General features: G+C 38.3%; 2 protein-coding genes across 2 annotated transcripts; both read right to left on the bottom strand.

Annotated features, from left to right (window-relative positions):
• Positions 1–502: 502 nt before the first annotated feature.
• LOC308693085 (uncharacterized protein) lies at positions 503–3,379 on the bottom strand. The gene is made up of 2 exons (XM_081369807.1): positions 3,178–3,379; positions 503–2,914 (listed from the first exon to the last, which is right to left on the bottom strand). Exons 1-2 carry the CDS (start codon positions 3,260–3,262, stop codon positions 1,449–1,451), a joined length of 1,551 nt encoding a protein of 516 aa, XP_081225933.1. The 5' UTR covers positions 3,263–3,379; the 3' UTR covers positions 503–1,448.
• A 5,938-nt stretch (positions 3,380–9,317) lies between these two features.
• LOC308693086 (uncharacterized protein) lies at positions 9,318–16,403 on the bottom strand. The gene is made up of 3 exons (XM_081369808.1): positions 16,082–16,403; positions 14,842–15,040; positions 9,318–10,535 (listed from the first exon to the last, which is right to left on the bottom strand). The coding sequence occupies exons 2-3, from the start codon at positions 14,924–14,926 to the stop codon at positions 9,442–9,444; spliced, it is 1,179 nt and encodes a 392-aa protein (XP_081225934.1). The 5' UTR covers positions 14,927–15,040; positions 16,082–16,403; the 3' UTR covers positions 9,318–9,441.
• Positions 16,404–17,353: the final 950 nt, after the last annotated feature.

The raw sequence follows: 17,353 nt of genomic DNA on the forward strand, positions 1-17,353 counted from the left end.
CTTTTGAGAAATATCTTTATACTGCAAGGCTATATTTATTTTATTTTTATTTGTTATTTATATATTATTTTATTGCCATTACCTGTTTTCCCTGTTTTCATGAAGTTTAGTTTGCTAAATATATACAGTTTTTTTAGTTGGATATTGGATGTAAAAGAAGGAAATGGTTCTTCCATAACACTGCACTTTAGATGTGTGTGAATTTCCCACACCAGGAGTAATTTATAGGGTAATTATAATAATTTATTATGTTCTATGTTCTATGCAAAAGATAGAAATATATGTAAAATGTTCTATTAATGAGAAGATAGAAAATATATTTGTGTGTGCTGTAAAGTGGTTAGAAAATATTAAATCGGAATCGGCTAAATCAGTATTGGCAGGTCAAACTCAATGAAAAATCGGAATATATATATATATATATATAAATGCAGGAAACTTATATCCCCCTAAACTTTGGTTCTTTGGTCTGATAAGAAAAGGTCAAACAGACTTATCCATTATGTCATAATTATGATTTAATGATGATTAAATGAATACATAGCTATATAATTCATAAAGAAAAGATTCATAAGAAAGAATAATTATAAAAAAAGAAAGAAATAAAAGACATTAACCAAAAGAATACATTTGAATACACACAATTTCACATACACCAATGACAAATGACTGATTGTAGGTTTTTGTTACATTTGTTTCCGGTCTCTAATTTTACATTTGAAGACTTCAGATGCAAAAGCCTCTAAGTGTCATCTGAAATTTCCTTCTAGAATGATCATTTTTATCAAGCTCGTATGTTTAAGTTCAGTTATTTCACTTTAATGACAATTAATAGGTCATTTTCACTGCCATTAAAGTGAAATAACTGAACATAAACATACAAGTTTGATAAAAATGATCATTCTAGAAGGAAATTTCAGATGGCACTTAGAGGCTTTTGCATCTGAAGTCTTCATATCAAACTAAGAATTCAAAATCATAAATGAAATGAAAGTGACTGAATACATATTCTGTGGATAGAGTCCTCAGACTGACTCAACATGATGCTGAAGCAGAATGAATCTCTCACTGACCTTGATTTTGCCGTTGCACAACTCTTTTGAATGTAACATGCTTTTCATTTCGAGTTTTTTACTGTAACCTTTTTGGCTTTCGCCGTTGGGTCACTGTTTTTTCACAGTACGCATTTAACAGGCTATACACTATTCAGTACAAGACTATACTTGCAGTGCATACAGTATGTAATTTATTCACCTTACTACTGTACGTTTTTATTACTATACATATACATTTTTTATGTAGTGTCTAATGAATGATCTGTGGTGTTTATAATATTTGCTCTAAGATCAGAAAGCATTATTTGATTTTGAGCAAAACCTTGAACATATTAAATCTGAGAATAGCATTTGCTCAGTGTGACACATGACAATCATTTTTAATAAGAATCATTAGAGTTTTTGATTGGGTGAAACACTCTCCTGTGTACACTGATACGGCTTCTCTCCAGTATGAAGTCGCTCGTGTTGTTTCAGGTTTCCAGAATGAGAGAAACTCTTGTCACAATATGAGCACTTGTAGGGTTTTTCTCCAGTGTGAATTTTTTGGTGCTGTTTCAGATGCTCAGCTCTAATAAATCTCTTCCCACACTCCAAACACACATGATTTCTCTCACCGGTGTGTTTTTTCTGGTGTCGTTTACAATGATCCGGTCGTGTAAAAACCTCTCCACAAAATGAACATGCATAAGGCTTCTCGTTTGTATGATTTTTCAGGTGTTTTTTCAGATTTGACGTTAATTTAAAATGTTTATCACACTGATCACAGTTAAATGGCTTTTCTCCAGAGTGACGATGCAGATGATGATGCTTAAGACTGGTTTTACTTTTGAAACTCTCTCCACACTGAGTGCACTGATACGGCTTCTCTCCAGTGTGAACTCGCTCGTGTGATTTCAGGTTTCCTGCCTGAGTGAAACTCTTGTCACAAAATGAGCACTTGTAAGGATTTTCTCCAGTATGAATTCTTTGGTGCTGTTTTAGATGACCATCTGTAGTAAAGCTCTTCCCACAGTCACAACACACATGATCTTTCACTTCATTATGCATTTTCTGGTGACGTTTACAAGTGATCAGTCGTGAAAAACTCTTTCCACAGAAAGAACACACATAAGGCTTTTCATCTGAATGAACTATCAGGTGTAGTTTTAAATTTGATAACGTTTTAAACTTTTTACCACACTGATCACAGTTAAATGGTTTCTCTCCAGTGTGAATGTACAGATGATAACCGAGAGCTTTGGCACTTATGAAGCTCTTCTCACACTGAGTGCAGTGATAAGGCTTCTCTCCAGTATGAAGTCGCTCATGTATTTTCATGGTTCCAGACAGCGTGAAACTCTTTTCACAATATGAGCACTTGTAAGGTTTTTCTCCAGTATGAATTCTCTGGTGCTGTTTCAGATTTTCAACTTTAGTAAAGCTCTTCCCACAATCACAACACACATGATCTCTTACATCACTGTGTGTTTTCTGGTGCTTTTTACAATGATCCAGCCTTAAAAAACTCTTTCCACAGAAAGAACACAAGTGAGGCTTAACATCTGAATGAGCTTTCAGGTGTTGTTTTAGATGCGATGATAAAATGAACTTTCTATCACACTGATCACAGTTAAATGGCTTTTCTCCAGAGTGACGGAGCAGATGATATTTGAGTTCAGATTTACATATGAAACTCTTTCCGCACTGAGTGCATGTATACGGTTTCTCTCCAGTGTGAATTCTTATGTGTTTGTTAAGGTTTCCTTTTTGTCTGAAACTCTTTCCACACTGAGGACAGGTGTGCTGAGTTTTGATGCTCTGCTGTTCCTCCTCGGCTTCATTTAGTTCGTGTCTTTGCTGTTTCACTTCCATCAAGTCTAAAATAAAAACATTTTGTGTTTAAAAAGTGAATTCTGATTCAACAGAAGAAAACAACAGAGTATCAAGTATAATTTCTTTGAGGTGCCAAATATTATTTCTATCATTCTCTTTTTATATTATCAAAATGTGTTGGACAACTGTTATTCAAGGTTATGATCGTTTAGATGCATTTCTGTATCTTTTATCAGCTCATTATTTCACATCCACCAAATCTGGTAAACAAAAGCTTTGCAGTCAACAAGCAAGAATAAACACCAACCTATTTGCTCCTCAGTATCCTCATGTTTTATTCTGGATGGTTCTGGATCACTCATGTCTTCATTCTCCTCTTTAATAAACTCCATCTTTACCAAATTACGGCACACAGATTTCAATTGTTTGCTCTTGGATTTCTCCTGTTATTTCTTCTCAAGACGCCCATCTTCTTTTACGTTTTATGGTCATTTGTAAACCGCTTTGAGGCGCATTTGCGCCACCTATTGGAGTGTAGAGCAATTGCGGTGGAAGAGAGGAATAACGTAAGTTCTAAATAGGAACAGAAGTGAGCGAGTATTGTCATCGTGTGAACTTAAATATACTATGAATAATTCCTTATTACGAATTATTTCGAATTTTAGAATGCAGCTAGAATACTTTTCCATCAACTGGTTAAATCTACAACACTGCGCATGTGCTGCGTAAAAGAGACATGCGCACTCGGATGTAAACAACCTCAACACGCTGAATGAAAACGCACATATTCACTCTCTGACTATAGGAGGATCTTTGTTGACATCTTTGTACGCATGCGCGAGTGGTTGTGTGGCAACAAATCAAACAGTATTGCGGGCTGTAAAGACGCGACGAGCACTTTCAAGAGAGTTAGCGGGCAAAATCCACAATATATAAGCACTTTAACATCTGAAGACCGGAGGAGGTTTGGAGAGAAGCTCAAAATTTGTATTGGTGACAAAATCGAAGTTATTCAAAGCCGAGATCTCCGCTGACTGTGCGTGCAACTCCCCAAACAGACGAGGCATTTATACTTGACGCAACTGTTTTGTTTTAGACTGAACACCAGACCATACAACTGATTTAGACGCGCAAACTGGGTGATGATGAGATGTACTAATATCCGTCTGCTCGGGCAGATTCGGCTCAAAGTCGTGCATCTGCGGGGGCGCGCGCGCTGTTAAGCCGAATCTGCCCGAGCAGACGGATATTAGTTTTTTTTATTACCTTCGCGCTCATGCGGACGCGTCGAGTATAAACAAGGTTTTACAGCTCAGCCACTTGTTTTTTTTCATATTTTTTTGCAAGTGGAAGATCTTGGTTTACATTTGGACTTGGATGTGATCTTATAAGCTTGAAAAGGTTGGTGACCATTGCATAACGCAAACCCAGTCAAACATTTGACTGCAGTATCTTCTATTCTATGCGCTTTATAATCCGGTGCGCCCTATATGAAAACAGTTATAAAAATGGCCATTCATTGAAGGTGCGCCTCTGCTTATAGTGCGGAAAATACGGTAGTCTGGGTGCTGTGGATCGCGGTTTGGGACACCTGAATCAGAACGCGAAAACATATGACTCGGTTGATTTGACTCAGTTTTATTATTTTTTATTTTATTCAATCTTCTATAAATACATAGTCACTAAGACGTAGGCCTACCATGAACAAAATGAGCCTCACAAACTCGATCAGTAACGTTAGGAATCCAGGCTTCGGAGCGTCCAGGTTCAATCGCCTAATTGCACGCAACCATTTCTTTCGGTTTTCGCAATCCTTTTCGGAGGAAATTCGAAAAAACTTTTTATCAGGTTCCCAACGAGCCGTACAATCGACCACACAGCAAGAGTGAACCATCCTCTTCTCTAAATCCTCCTCCAAACGTGCAAAACAATCAAATTACAGGTATCTAGCGGTGTTTCCTGCCACACGATTCCCGTGATGCAACGCGGCAAACATAAACAATGACGTCACAAAAGATCCGCCTATAGATGGCGCTTTAAGGAACAGCAGAAATGCTGCCGATACCCCGGTAGAGTTGTGAGCGGTTGTGAGTTACATGATCTTTCAAGGACATTTGGTCAGTGCGCGCCGTTGTAAAGACTACATTTCTCCCTGAGCCTCGTTAAATTCACTATGCCGTAAACCTGACTAAGGACTATAAGAACAGGTTAAAACATTTAACTAAAATACTGTAATAATGGACAAACGCATTACTTGAAATCAGTCAGTGAAATACTTTTTTTATCATACAGAGCCTATAGATAACATTTAATTTCAGCTGTTCTGTTTCTAATTCAGTAACAAAATACAAGTGATTTTTAATAAAACACCATTATAATTATGTTTCTCCAGTTTTGAAATTCTGTTGTCCTGTGAATCCTATTTTTTCCCAAGCTTACAACTTAGTGCAGGAGGATTTTTAAAACCAAAGTAAATAATGCAAATGATCAACAGATTATTTATTGTTTAATATTTCTGTCTATTTTTTCCCCACAAAAAAAGTCTGGTGAACTGAAACTTTGGTACTTTATTGTTCTTAAGCATTCAACAATAAAGGATACAATTTAACTCCAACCTCTTTGTATAATCTTTTTATGATTACATACTTTTTAATTTGAGTTCTCTTATTTTGAAATGTGGGTTGATTTTACAAGAATACTGTACATCCCAATATTAATCACAGTATTTAGAATGTTTAAACTCATTTAGTATTTAGTATGTTTAAACTCATTAATATGATTAAAAACACTTTCTGTGTTCAAAAAATAGATCAATCAAGACAATGTCACACAACTGTAGGAAAAATACACTTGAATGCAGAGGGAGCTGAATTAATTGTTTATTAAATGTCCATATAGAGACAAATGTGTTCAACAGAAATAATCATGTCCAGTTGATTTGCAGCGGAGGAAAAACAAGTGCTGGAAATTACCAGGGCTGAAGAATTAAATTATGAATTCTGAGAAAGGTGCCTTCCAAGAAAATCCAAAAACAGTCCAATAGACTAAAAACTCTTAAGCTGCGTTCACACTACAAGCAACTGTGTCGCTGAATGTCGCCAGTGGCTGGCGGTGAGGTCGCTAGAGGGCGTTCCCACTACTGGTTGCCTAGTAATGCTTGTGAGTGACATTCACAGATGTTACTCCATGTTGTAGACAACAAATCCGTTTTCTTGCCGCTACAAACAAACATTTTGGAAGGAAAAGTCTAAATATAAATAGAATCAGTACATAAAATGCAAAATATTAAAGATTAACGAGAAACAGCGAGTGCTCTTTGCCATCACGGCTATTTAACCTCGGTCGGACTCGGCACTGAAGAGTGACGGATCACGTGCACTGACTTCACTCCTATTGGTTGTCGCTCCTGAAAGTTGCTTTTCATTTGCATAAAAGTTGAACATATCTCAACTTTGTCGTGTCGCTGGACATGCCCCATCCGGTTGCCAACGGTCACTGTCGCTCGTGTCGCTGGAATTCGTCCCCTCTCCATTGAAATGAATGGTATCGAGTCGCTTTGTCACTAGTAGTGTGAACGCAGCTTGACCTAAAAAACAAAAACTAGAAAAGGCTTTGCAACAGAACATCAACCTGGCAGAGAGCCAAAACAAACCAGGACCACATGAACAATCTTGACAAAAGACAAGACAAACAGAGGAGTACATATAGGGTGCAGGTAATAAGTAACAGGTGAAGACAATCAGCCTGTGAGCTGAACAATTAGTGTTGCTATGGAAACATGAACCCAGAAAGAGAAGGAAGACAAGACACAACAATGTTTACACAACACCGTTTTCAACTGAAAACGGAAAACCTTTTATGCATTTTGGCCGTTCATTTAAACAACAACGGCGTATTGGGGGCCTGAAAACTAAAACTTTTAAAAACGGGTTTCAAAGTGCATGGTTTTGAAAACGATGCCTCCATGTAAACAACAAAAACGTGGAATTTGTGAAAACGGTGACATCATGCAAATACTTATTATGGGTTCGCGGGGCGTTCCTTGACAAAGTAACATCAACTACTGGCCTGGCATGCATAATACAGCCTTTTTAGTCATTTTCGCAGATCCATGTAAACGGGGAATCGTTTTGACAACACTGTCGTCTGTTTTTAGTACATCGTTGTCATGTAAACACCCTTGAAAAAAGCTCACAGGAAGGCCAGTGGACAACCAGAAATGTGACAGACAAAATGTTGTATCTGTTCTCCAAGCTTTTCACTAAATTCACAAAATTAAAAGTAGAGTAGGCAATTTCTGAGAGACTAGCAATAGCACTTTGAAAGCATGAGATCGCACCCTCTCTTCAGAGTGTCTCCAAAGTGTTCGGGTAGAAAGTCGCGGATTGTCATCTTATAATTACGGCTACCACATGGCGTAAACGCAGCCTAATCACTTTGTTTTGGTTCAAGAGGAACTGTAAAAGGCAGCTGCTGTTTGTTTGCGGCGCTCGGTGACTGACGTCTGTCTACAACTCCGCATAGGCTTAAAGGGATACTCCACTTTTTTTGGAAATAGGCTCATTTTACAACTTCCCCAGAGTTAAACAGTTGAGTTTTACCGTTTTCGAATCCATTCAGCCGATTTCCGGGTCTGGCGGTACCACTTTTAGCATAGCTTAGCATAGATCATTGAATCAGACAAGACCATCTCTCTTAAAAAAATTACCAAAAGAGTTTAGATATTTTTCCTATTCAAAACTTGACTCTTCTGTAGTTACATCGTGCACTAAGACCGACGTCTTAGTACACGTTGAAAAAAAAAGGTGGAGTATCCCTTTAAGGAACGAGTTGATGACGTGATGTCTGTGCGAGCAGATGCGCGGAGGTTTGGAAATACATATGTTGACAGGCAGATAGGACATCGAATCATAGCATTCGGACCGAACATTTTTTGGCCCTGAGACTTCCATAGAAGATATACACTATATTGCCAAAAGTATTGGGACATCCCTCTAAATCAATGAATTCAGGTGATCCAATAACTTCCATGGCCACAGTTGTGTAAAATCAAGCACCTAGGCATGCAGGCTGCTTCTACAAACATTTGCGAAAAAATTGGGTCGCTCTCAGGAGCTCAGTGAATTCAAGCATGGTACAGTGATAGGTTTTCACCTGTGCAATAAGTCCATTCGTGAAATTTCCTCACAACTAAATATTCCACGGTCAACTGTTAGTGGTATTATAACAAAGTGGAAGCAATTGGGAACAACAGCAACTCAGCCACGAAGTGCTAGGCCATGTAAAATCAGAGAGCGGGGTCAGCGCATGCTGAGGCGTACAGTGCGCAGAAGTCGGCAACTTTCTGCAGAGTCAATAGCTACTGACCTCCAAACTTCATGTGGCCTTCAGATTAGCTCAAGAACAGTGCGTAGAAAGCTTCATGGAATGGGTTTCCATGCCCGAGCAGCTTCATCCAAGCCTTACATCACACCAAGTCCAATGCAAAGTGTCATATGCAATGTAAAGCACGCCACCACTGGACTCTAGAGCAGTGAAGATGTGTTCTCTGGAGTGACGAATCACGCTTCTATGTCTGGCAATCCAATGGACGAGTCTGGGTTTGGCGGTTGCCAGGAGAATGCTACTCGACTGAATGCATTGTGCCAAGTGTAAAGTTTGGTGGAGGGGGGGTTATGGTGCGGGGTTGTTTTTCAGGGGTTGGGCTTCACCCCTTAGTTCCAGTGAAAGGAACTCTTAATGCTTCAGCACACCAAGGCATTTTGGACAATTTAATGCTCCTAACTTTGTGGGAACAGTTTAGGGATGGCCCCTTCCGGTTCCTGACTGCGCACCAGTGCACAAAGGAAGGCCCATAAAGACATGGATGAGTGAGTTTAGTGTGGAGGAACTTGACAGTCCTGACCTCCTCATCCCGATTGAACACCTTTGGGATGAATTAGAGCGGAGAGTGCGAGCCAGGCCTTCTCGTCCAACATCAGTGCCTGACCTCACAAATGCGCTTCTAGAAGAATGGTCAAAAATTCCCATAAACACACTCCTAAACCTTGTGGAAAGCCTTCCCAGAAGAGTTAAAGCTGTGATAGCTGCAAAGGGTGGGCCAACTCCATATTAAACCCTACGGATTAAGAATGGGATATCATGTGCATGTAAAGGCAGACGTCCCAAAACTTTTGGCAATATAGTGTTCCATGTTTTAATATTTAGACCAGTTCTATTATTGATTCCTATGAGGATGTAAAGAGTTTCAACAAGTATAACTAAAAGTGTTTTTTAAAAAATTGCCTACCCTACCTTTAATCTAGATCAGGGGTGCCCAACCCTGCTCCTGCCGATGGACTGTCCTGCACAGTTCATCTCCAACCCTAATCAAACACACCTGAAGCAACCAATTAAGGTCTTCAGGATCACTTGGAAATTAAAGGCAGGTGTGTTTGATTAGGGTTGAAGATAAACTGTGCAGGACAGTCCATCGGCATGAGCAGGGTTGGGCATCCCTGATCTAGATGATACAGTGCTTTTAGGACAAACTCCATATTTTATCTCACTGAATTTAATTTTGTTATGTTAATTACTTGTAACAATTTTTCTTATGAGCATGAAGGCTTGATAAATGTCTAAAACTCTTCTCACACCAAGTGCAGTGGTACGGCTTCTCTCCAGTATGAAGTCGCTCGTGTGATTTCAGGTTTCCAGACAGCGTGAAACTCTTGTCACAATATGAGCACTTGTAAGGTTTTTCTCCAGTATGAATTCTTTGGTGCTGTTTTAGATTGTCAGCTGCAGTAAAGCCCTTCCCACAGTCCAAACACACATGATCTCTCACTTCATTATGTGTTTTCTGGTGCAATTTAAAATGATCCAGCCTTGAATAACTCTTTCCACAGAAAGAACACAAATAAGGCCTCTCACCTGAATGAAGTTTCAGGTGTTTTTTTAGATGTGATGACGAAATGAACTTTGTACCACACTGATCACAGTTAAATGGCTTTTCTCCAGAGTGAATGCGCAGATGAATTTTTAAACCTGTTGCATCTTTGAAACGCTTCCCACACTGAGTGCACTGGTATGGCTTCTCTCCAGTGTGAACTCGCTCATGCGTTTTCAGGTTTCCAGACACAGTGAAACTCTTGTCACAATATGAGCACTTGTAAGGTTTTTCTCCAGTATGAATTTTTTGGTGCTGTTTCAGATGACTAGATGTAATAAAGCTCTTCCCACAGTCACAACACACATGATCTCTCACTTCATTATGTGTTTTCTGGTGCTCTTTAAAACTGTCAGGCCGTGAAAAACTCTTTCCACAAACTGAACACACATAAGGCCTCTCATCTGAATGAATTTTCAGGTGTTTTTTTAGATTTGATGATGAATTAAAATCTTTACCACACTGACCACAGTTAAATGGTTTTTCTCCAGTGTGAATGTGCAGATGAACACTGAGACCTGATGCTTGATTAAAACTCTTTCCACACTGAGGGCATGTATACGGTTTCTCTCCAGTGTGAATTCTCATGTGTCTGTTAAGATTTCGTTGATTTTGGAGACTCTTTCCACACTGTGAGCAGGAGTGCAGCTTTTTGGCTTTTGTTCCTTGAGTTTTGAAGTCATGTTTCTCCTCCACTTCACTCAGTTTGTGTTTTTGCTCCATCACTTCAATCTGGTCTAAAATAAACATATTAGGTAGTTTGAATCAGTTCAAGGAGAATAAATGAGAAAAGTCAAGTTAACATTTCTAACGAAAAGACAAGAGATCAGGGGTTTATTTCAGAAAGCAGGTATGTTAAAGGGTAAGTAAGTGGATAACCTTTAAACTTTCGGTTCAAAAAATGTAGCCATAGCAACTTACTCTTCGAACAGAACCTGCTCCCAATCAGGTTCTGTTCCAGGGTTATTTATTTGCTTCAGAGGTTTTCTGCGCCCCCATTGATAAGGCTCAGTGGACATTTTGCGACCATTTTTCCTGCTGGTGCGACTAACTATAGTTACATAGATATATAAAGCACTATTAAAACAAGGTAATGTTTATTTAATTCAAGGTTATATTTATTATAAGATATATTTATATAGGCCTATATATAATTTGCATATAAGTTGGTCTGCATTCAGATTTTTTTTATGCTTGCAACAGGACGTTTTCTATGCTACAATGTATTTCTATAATAAATAAACCTATTTGATAACTTACATTTCAAGCATTGTGGAAGCAAAATGACTAAACTTTTACAGCCATGTTATCTTTGCGAGCATAGACTGTTATTTAGTTTAACCAGTCTTTCTTTTTATAATAGAATTAGCATCAAACAAACAATATAATTCTTATTCACATTGATTAAAGATTATTAAATGAAAAGATTGAAAATTAATTGCGACCACCAAATAGGTGGCAACTTTATGCACTAAGTGTGTAAATGTATGTAAGCCATTAAATAAAAGAAGAAGAAAGAAGTAGTATGGCGAGCTTTTTCTTAGCGTCTGTTTCACGGTGACTCGTCAATTCGTCGCTCTGTTGAGAATGTCTTGTGTGTTAACCCTGAACTTACTCCCGGACGCGTTTCTGTAACCAGCAATCTTCGAGTAAGCAAGGTTTGGGTTAATCGACCGAGAGTTCAGGGTATCTTTGATGGTAAGATAACCTTGCTTTCTGGAAAACCCCCCAGGTAACTGTTAGTATAAAATATAAAATCTTTGATGTGAAAAAGGTCAGTTCTGTCATTCACTTATTAATATGATTAAAATATTGATGAAAAAATGCTAGAAACAAGGTTATGATTTAGATGTATTCCTGTATCATTTATTATCCATATACTGCTTATTATCTCACAGCTACTAAAGCAGTCAACAGTAACTGCATTTACATGGACTCTAATAATCCAATTGTAATGTAAAACAGTCATATGTAACCACGTCAGTCGGAATGAACTGGCCAAATCCGATTAAAATTTCATTCGGATTGGAAGGGGTGGTTTAAACCTTTTTTAATCTGATCGAGAGGACATGTAAACACTTGATCGGATTGAAAACCGAAACCGGAAAGTACTGCGCATGTGCAATGACGAAGGAATGGACGTAATGACGTATGACACGAGGAACGGGTTGTTGTTGAATGAAGTGTCATAAATGACTGTCATGTCATTCTAAAATTTTCCTCCCACTTATCGTCTGTGAAGAGGAGCAGGACAACGTCCCACCAGTCCTTGTTTCAGACTCTCATCCACAGACGGCTTGTGTTGGGCGTGGGAAGAGGCGTTTTTACAGCTTGATTAATATAAGCACAACGGCACAAAGCTTAATGTGCTCGTCATCTCCTAATCACAGGGGTGCAAACAGCGCGCTTTTCGGCGCCTCCCGCTTTTTTCACGTCAGTTTGGGTGACTTGTGTGAATCGTGCAGATCCGAAGAGTTTTTTTTTAAGGGGGGGAGGGGGGGGGGGGTCTGAGAGGGTCTGATTATAATTTAACCAACAGTAATTCTGGATTGCATCCACCAACAAGTAAATAGGAAATAGCGAATCAGAAAACTGCGCGCCAAACCAGCAGTATGTGCGCAAGCGTGAACCACTAGTGTTTCTGTCTCACTCTGGATCTTCCGCGCGCTGCATCACATTTCTCTCTGCGTGCCGTGCGTGGCGTGGAGTGTCCGTTTTTATGTCCGCTCTCGTGTTAACTGGTCAGAGCTTGTGTTAGAGCACAATGCCTGCGTGACACACACCCACACACACACTTCTCGAGCCGCGCCGAAACCGCGTGCTAGAAATAGAACCGCAACCGACGCCTATTTTTCACCCGACACGCAAGAGTGTTGGAAGTTTCCAGACAAAATAGAAGGCGCAAATACATATTAATAAGTTACATTTTGATGCATGAAAGTCTCTCGGTTTTGACAAATGCATATTTGTAATTTAAAAAATAGGCCTAATTATCGATTTTTTCGAGTAATTTCAGCCGTCACCATGGTAACCCGGGACGGAACCACAATCGCCGCGAATCGCGGCCACCCCGGCGGCACGTCAACATGGTTACAGATGGCAGAGAGATGCAATCTTTCCCCGGAATACCCGCCCAGCGAGTGCTTGAAGTGCGTCAGAAACAGAGCGCGCGCGCGATCAGTTGTTGGTAATTTGTTGTGTAGTGTGCGCGACGCCGCATCCAATGTAGACATTGCTTTTTTTGAGGGCGCTTAACACACAGGCTCGTAGAAACGGGCCTGGCAGCTCGCGCCAGTTCTAGACACGGTGAAAGTTTCCTGATTGTGACGGATGGCCGAATTTTACATGACACATTATAAATGAGCATTATAGTCTGCGATAGATACAGTGCCAAAAAGAAGAGAAGAGGATAAAAGGGGATAAAGACAGAGGTAAAGTCATGTAGTGAATGAACAGTTTATCTAATTGCATGGGAGTAAGATAGGCTACTATAATTTCATGGCAGTTATTTTTACCTTAAACTTAATGTAAGCAGTTGTTCTGAGAGCTCCAGAGTCCCCAGAGTCCAGACTGTGTGATTTTGTAACAATCATGTCAGTTTTAAGACGCATTATTTATTATCACTTTTTTATTAATGTTTTACCCTACAGTTGTGCAGTTTTGGGGGATACACTACAGGCCAAAAGTTTGGAAACATTACTATTTTTAATGTTTTTGAAAGAAGTTTCTTCTGCTCATCAAGCCTGCATTTATTTGATCAAAAATACAGATTTGTTTTTTTAATATTGTGATATATTATTACAATTTAAAATAATTGGTTTTCAATTTATTATACTTTAAATTATAATTTATTTCTGTGATGCAAAGCTGAATTTTCAGGATCATTACTCCAGTCTTCAGCATGTGACATCCGGTCTATCACATGATCCTTTAGAAATCTGATTTATTATGAGTGTTGGAAACAGTTCTGCTGCCTAAAATATTTGATGAATAAAAGGTTAAAAAGAACTGCATTTATTCAAAATAATTAAAAATATTTTCTAATAATATAAATCTTCTTTACTATCACTTTTTATCAATTTAACACATCCTTGCTGAATAAAAGTATTGATTTATTTCAAAAAAAGAAAGAAAAAAAAATACTGAACCCAAATTACTGACCAGTAGAGTATATTGTTGTTACAAAAGATTTCTATTTTTTTTTTTTTTAATTCTTCTTCCTTTTTAATTTTTATTACTTTTTATTCATCAAAGTATCCTAAAAGTATCACACGTTATTAAAAAAATATTAAGCAGCAGAACTGTTTCCAACTTTGATAATGAATCATCATGGAGTAATTACTGGAGTAATGATCCTGAAAATTCAGCTTTGCATCACAGAAATAAATGATAATTTAAAGTATAGGCTAATAAATGGCCTATATTGGGGTCTCAGTATATTTTCCTGCTATTTTGTCCTTAGCCAATCACATGCCTGATGCTTGTATTTTGTTTATTAGTTTCTATGCAGATGCACTAGGCCTACCCTACACAATTACCCCAATCATCCTAGAATTATTAATTCTTTACAAAAAGAGCTATTCAAATCATCAGGTGAAATTGTTTTCAGGAAGTAGCAGTAAAGCAAGAAGAAGAAGTGCAAGATAGTTTTTCTAAATTTCATTTGACTCTATGTGCCTATAGGGGTGGGTTGGGGATGGTGGCAATGTAGTATCTGGATATTTGCCGTGGGACGAGGGCTTCGATTACCTCTCTCTTTTTTGACCATACATTTGTTTGCACCCCTGTAATCAGGAACCGAAATAGATAAATATTAAGAAAAGAAGCAATTTAGGAGAATAGTATGTGCATGCGCAGCGTGTGCACGTTATACAAATCTACTCCAATTTGAAGCTTGTGACATAAACATGCACATCAACCCAATCACTTAATTTAGTGTTCATGAAAACGTTTGGATTCATAAATTGGAATTAATTAATTTCGACTGAAACAAAAGGTGTCCATGTAAATGTAGCTAATGAAGAATCAAGAATGGCCACCAACCTATTTGTTCCTCAGTATCTTCATGTTTTATTCCTGATGGTTCTGGATCACTCATGTCTTCAATCTCCTCTTTAATAAACTCCATCTTTAACAGTCACACAGATTTCAGCTGCTACTCCTGGAGTTTGTCCTTCTCTTGTAGGATGATGGGAATATTCCCAGTATTTATTGGTGAATTGCTGTGGGAGGGACACCAGATCTGCCAAATTCAAAAAGAAGTTACTGAATTTACAGTTTTAATACGCGTTTTCCCTGTTTTCACATTATTCATTATGCTGATGTCTGAGATCTTCTGTAAAGTGGAACATTAAGCATATTTTGTTGGTGTCAACAGTCTAAAACATGGTCAGTGAAGAAAACCTCTCTACCAAAATATTATTACACTATAATTAGAGATATATTACCAGGTAATATGAACCACTATATGAAAACAAAGTACATACAAGTCTAAAAATGTCTATGTTAAAACATTCCCCACTCATGGTCATATAGCATTAAGGTTGCCACCTTCAGTGTGGCAAAATAAGGGACACCCACTTCCCATTCATCTTCCCCTAATGACAGCTTATAAAGATTAAGGTCTGAACTGAGCTTGAGCTCAACAATAAAACATAAGCTCAAGTATGTGAACGTGCAACAGAACACATTTTATTTTATATTATTTTACATTTGATTGTTTTGTTCATTTCTAAAGAACCCCTGTTCTGCCTGTGCGCATTAGTCACTCTGTTAATCAACTCTTTTTTAAACTCCTTTGAAAAATGTCACAAATTGTATATTACTAGGATTATAAACCCATACACATATGAATTTATAAATCAACATTATATTATTAAATAATGATCCGTATAATATTGTTTTACAATATTATGTCTACTAAGCTCTTATAATGTATGAAATATCATAATAATAGATTATTCAAATTAAAAACAACTATCATATACTATATCGGCTTCTAGAGATAACAGGAATTGATGGGTCTTTTGCCCTTTAGCAAGACATATCAACTATTCCACCGTGAGCAACTGAAAATGATTTTCGCTATTTATTCGCTATATATTCATAATTAGGTACAACCTGGACAGAACCACTGTTACCTTCTTACCTATTCAGCCATTTATTTGCGTTTAACGAGCTAACTTGAGCTCGACACGACGGGTTTACAGCGCATGATCTCACACTCCGTCGCTAGGGAAACAAAGACGCTAAAATGCAAACACACAAATTCTCTACTACTTACTGTTGGTTTTCTCCACACTGCAAAATCCTTACGTGTTTATTCGACTATGTGTAGGTCTATGTAAAATACGTAAAAAATAGCCCCTCATAAAAAATCGCTACTTTTTATTTTACGTTAGGTCTTGCCAAAAATAGCTCCTTGTCACAAAACGTTAATAAAAGTCGCAGCAGCAATGAGAAAGTCAAGAAATTTGGCGACAAAATCCTCAAATTGGCAACACTTTCAGCTTCAACTGTTGAAAGTTTAAGCCAGAGAGCAACAACAACAGTCCATGGTTTCTAAGCACTAGTCTCGTCTCTCGCGTTTCTCTCCTCTGCGCATCCTCAGTGCGCACGGTGTCGTTCTTCTTAAAGGGGCCGCATATTCTTAAGTAAACCACATCTCCGCACTGTTAAAAAGGGTCATGAAATCCTAAACCAAATTTTTGAGATTTTAACATTTATGAGGGTTGAACATCATAGAAGTCAATGTTACCATCCATTAGTTTTGATTGTTGGACAAAAAACCTTTATGTGCTATTTTCAACTAACAGGTTTAAATTTGTCGCCACAGGATGTGATGTATCTCATAATTACTCATGAGACTGCATGTCCTTATCCTATAAGACGCCTCACTTAATTTTTCACGGCACCACGTGTTGATTGACAGGCGTTTCAAACAGTGAGATCGCATAGAGTAAATTAGAGAGGCATTATTGGATCAAAAACAAGTGTTTTGACTTCTGTAAGAGTTTCTGCATCACACAAGTTCTGTTCAATAGATCCCGTGTCTTCGGCTCAAACACGATTCGTCCACACTGTGAGTAGAACTGGTCTTTGCAATATCTCTGGAAACACGATATCATGGTCTATCAGCGCAACCCGGTGTTGTCAACAAATCTGACCCCCGTTAAATTATCCCCCCCCCCCCAGTATTGGTAGGTTTAGGATAGAGGGTTTTCACGACGCGTCATCAACCCGGAAGTCGGCCATTTTGGAGGCACTGAACGTAAACAGTGCCATTGAACTGAACGGACTCGCAAATTTGGCTGATTATTGCTTCTGAAAAATGGTCAAGTTTTGGTCTGTACTCATCGGTCGCACCAAGAAAAAACATTTCTAGTTCTATAGACTGCCGAAAGTTAAAGAGAAGAGTGCAAAAAACTGATGAAAGATGGCGTTTGTGGTTGAGAGAGGCACAGCATCAGCCACATGTGTAAATGAAGCGTTAACTATGGCTAAAATTTTGACGTAAAATAGTTAACTATGGGTACATACACACTGTCAATCCGAT

Source organism: Scardinius erythrophthalmus (assembly GCF_964197995.2).
Source record: "Scardinius erythrophthalmus genome assembly, chromosome: 7".
NCBI lineage: Eukaryota > Metazoa > Chordata > Actinopteri > Cypriniformes > Leuciscidae > Scardinius > Scardinius erythrophthalmus.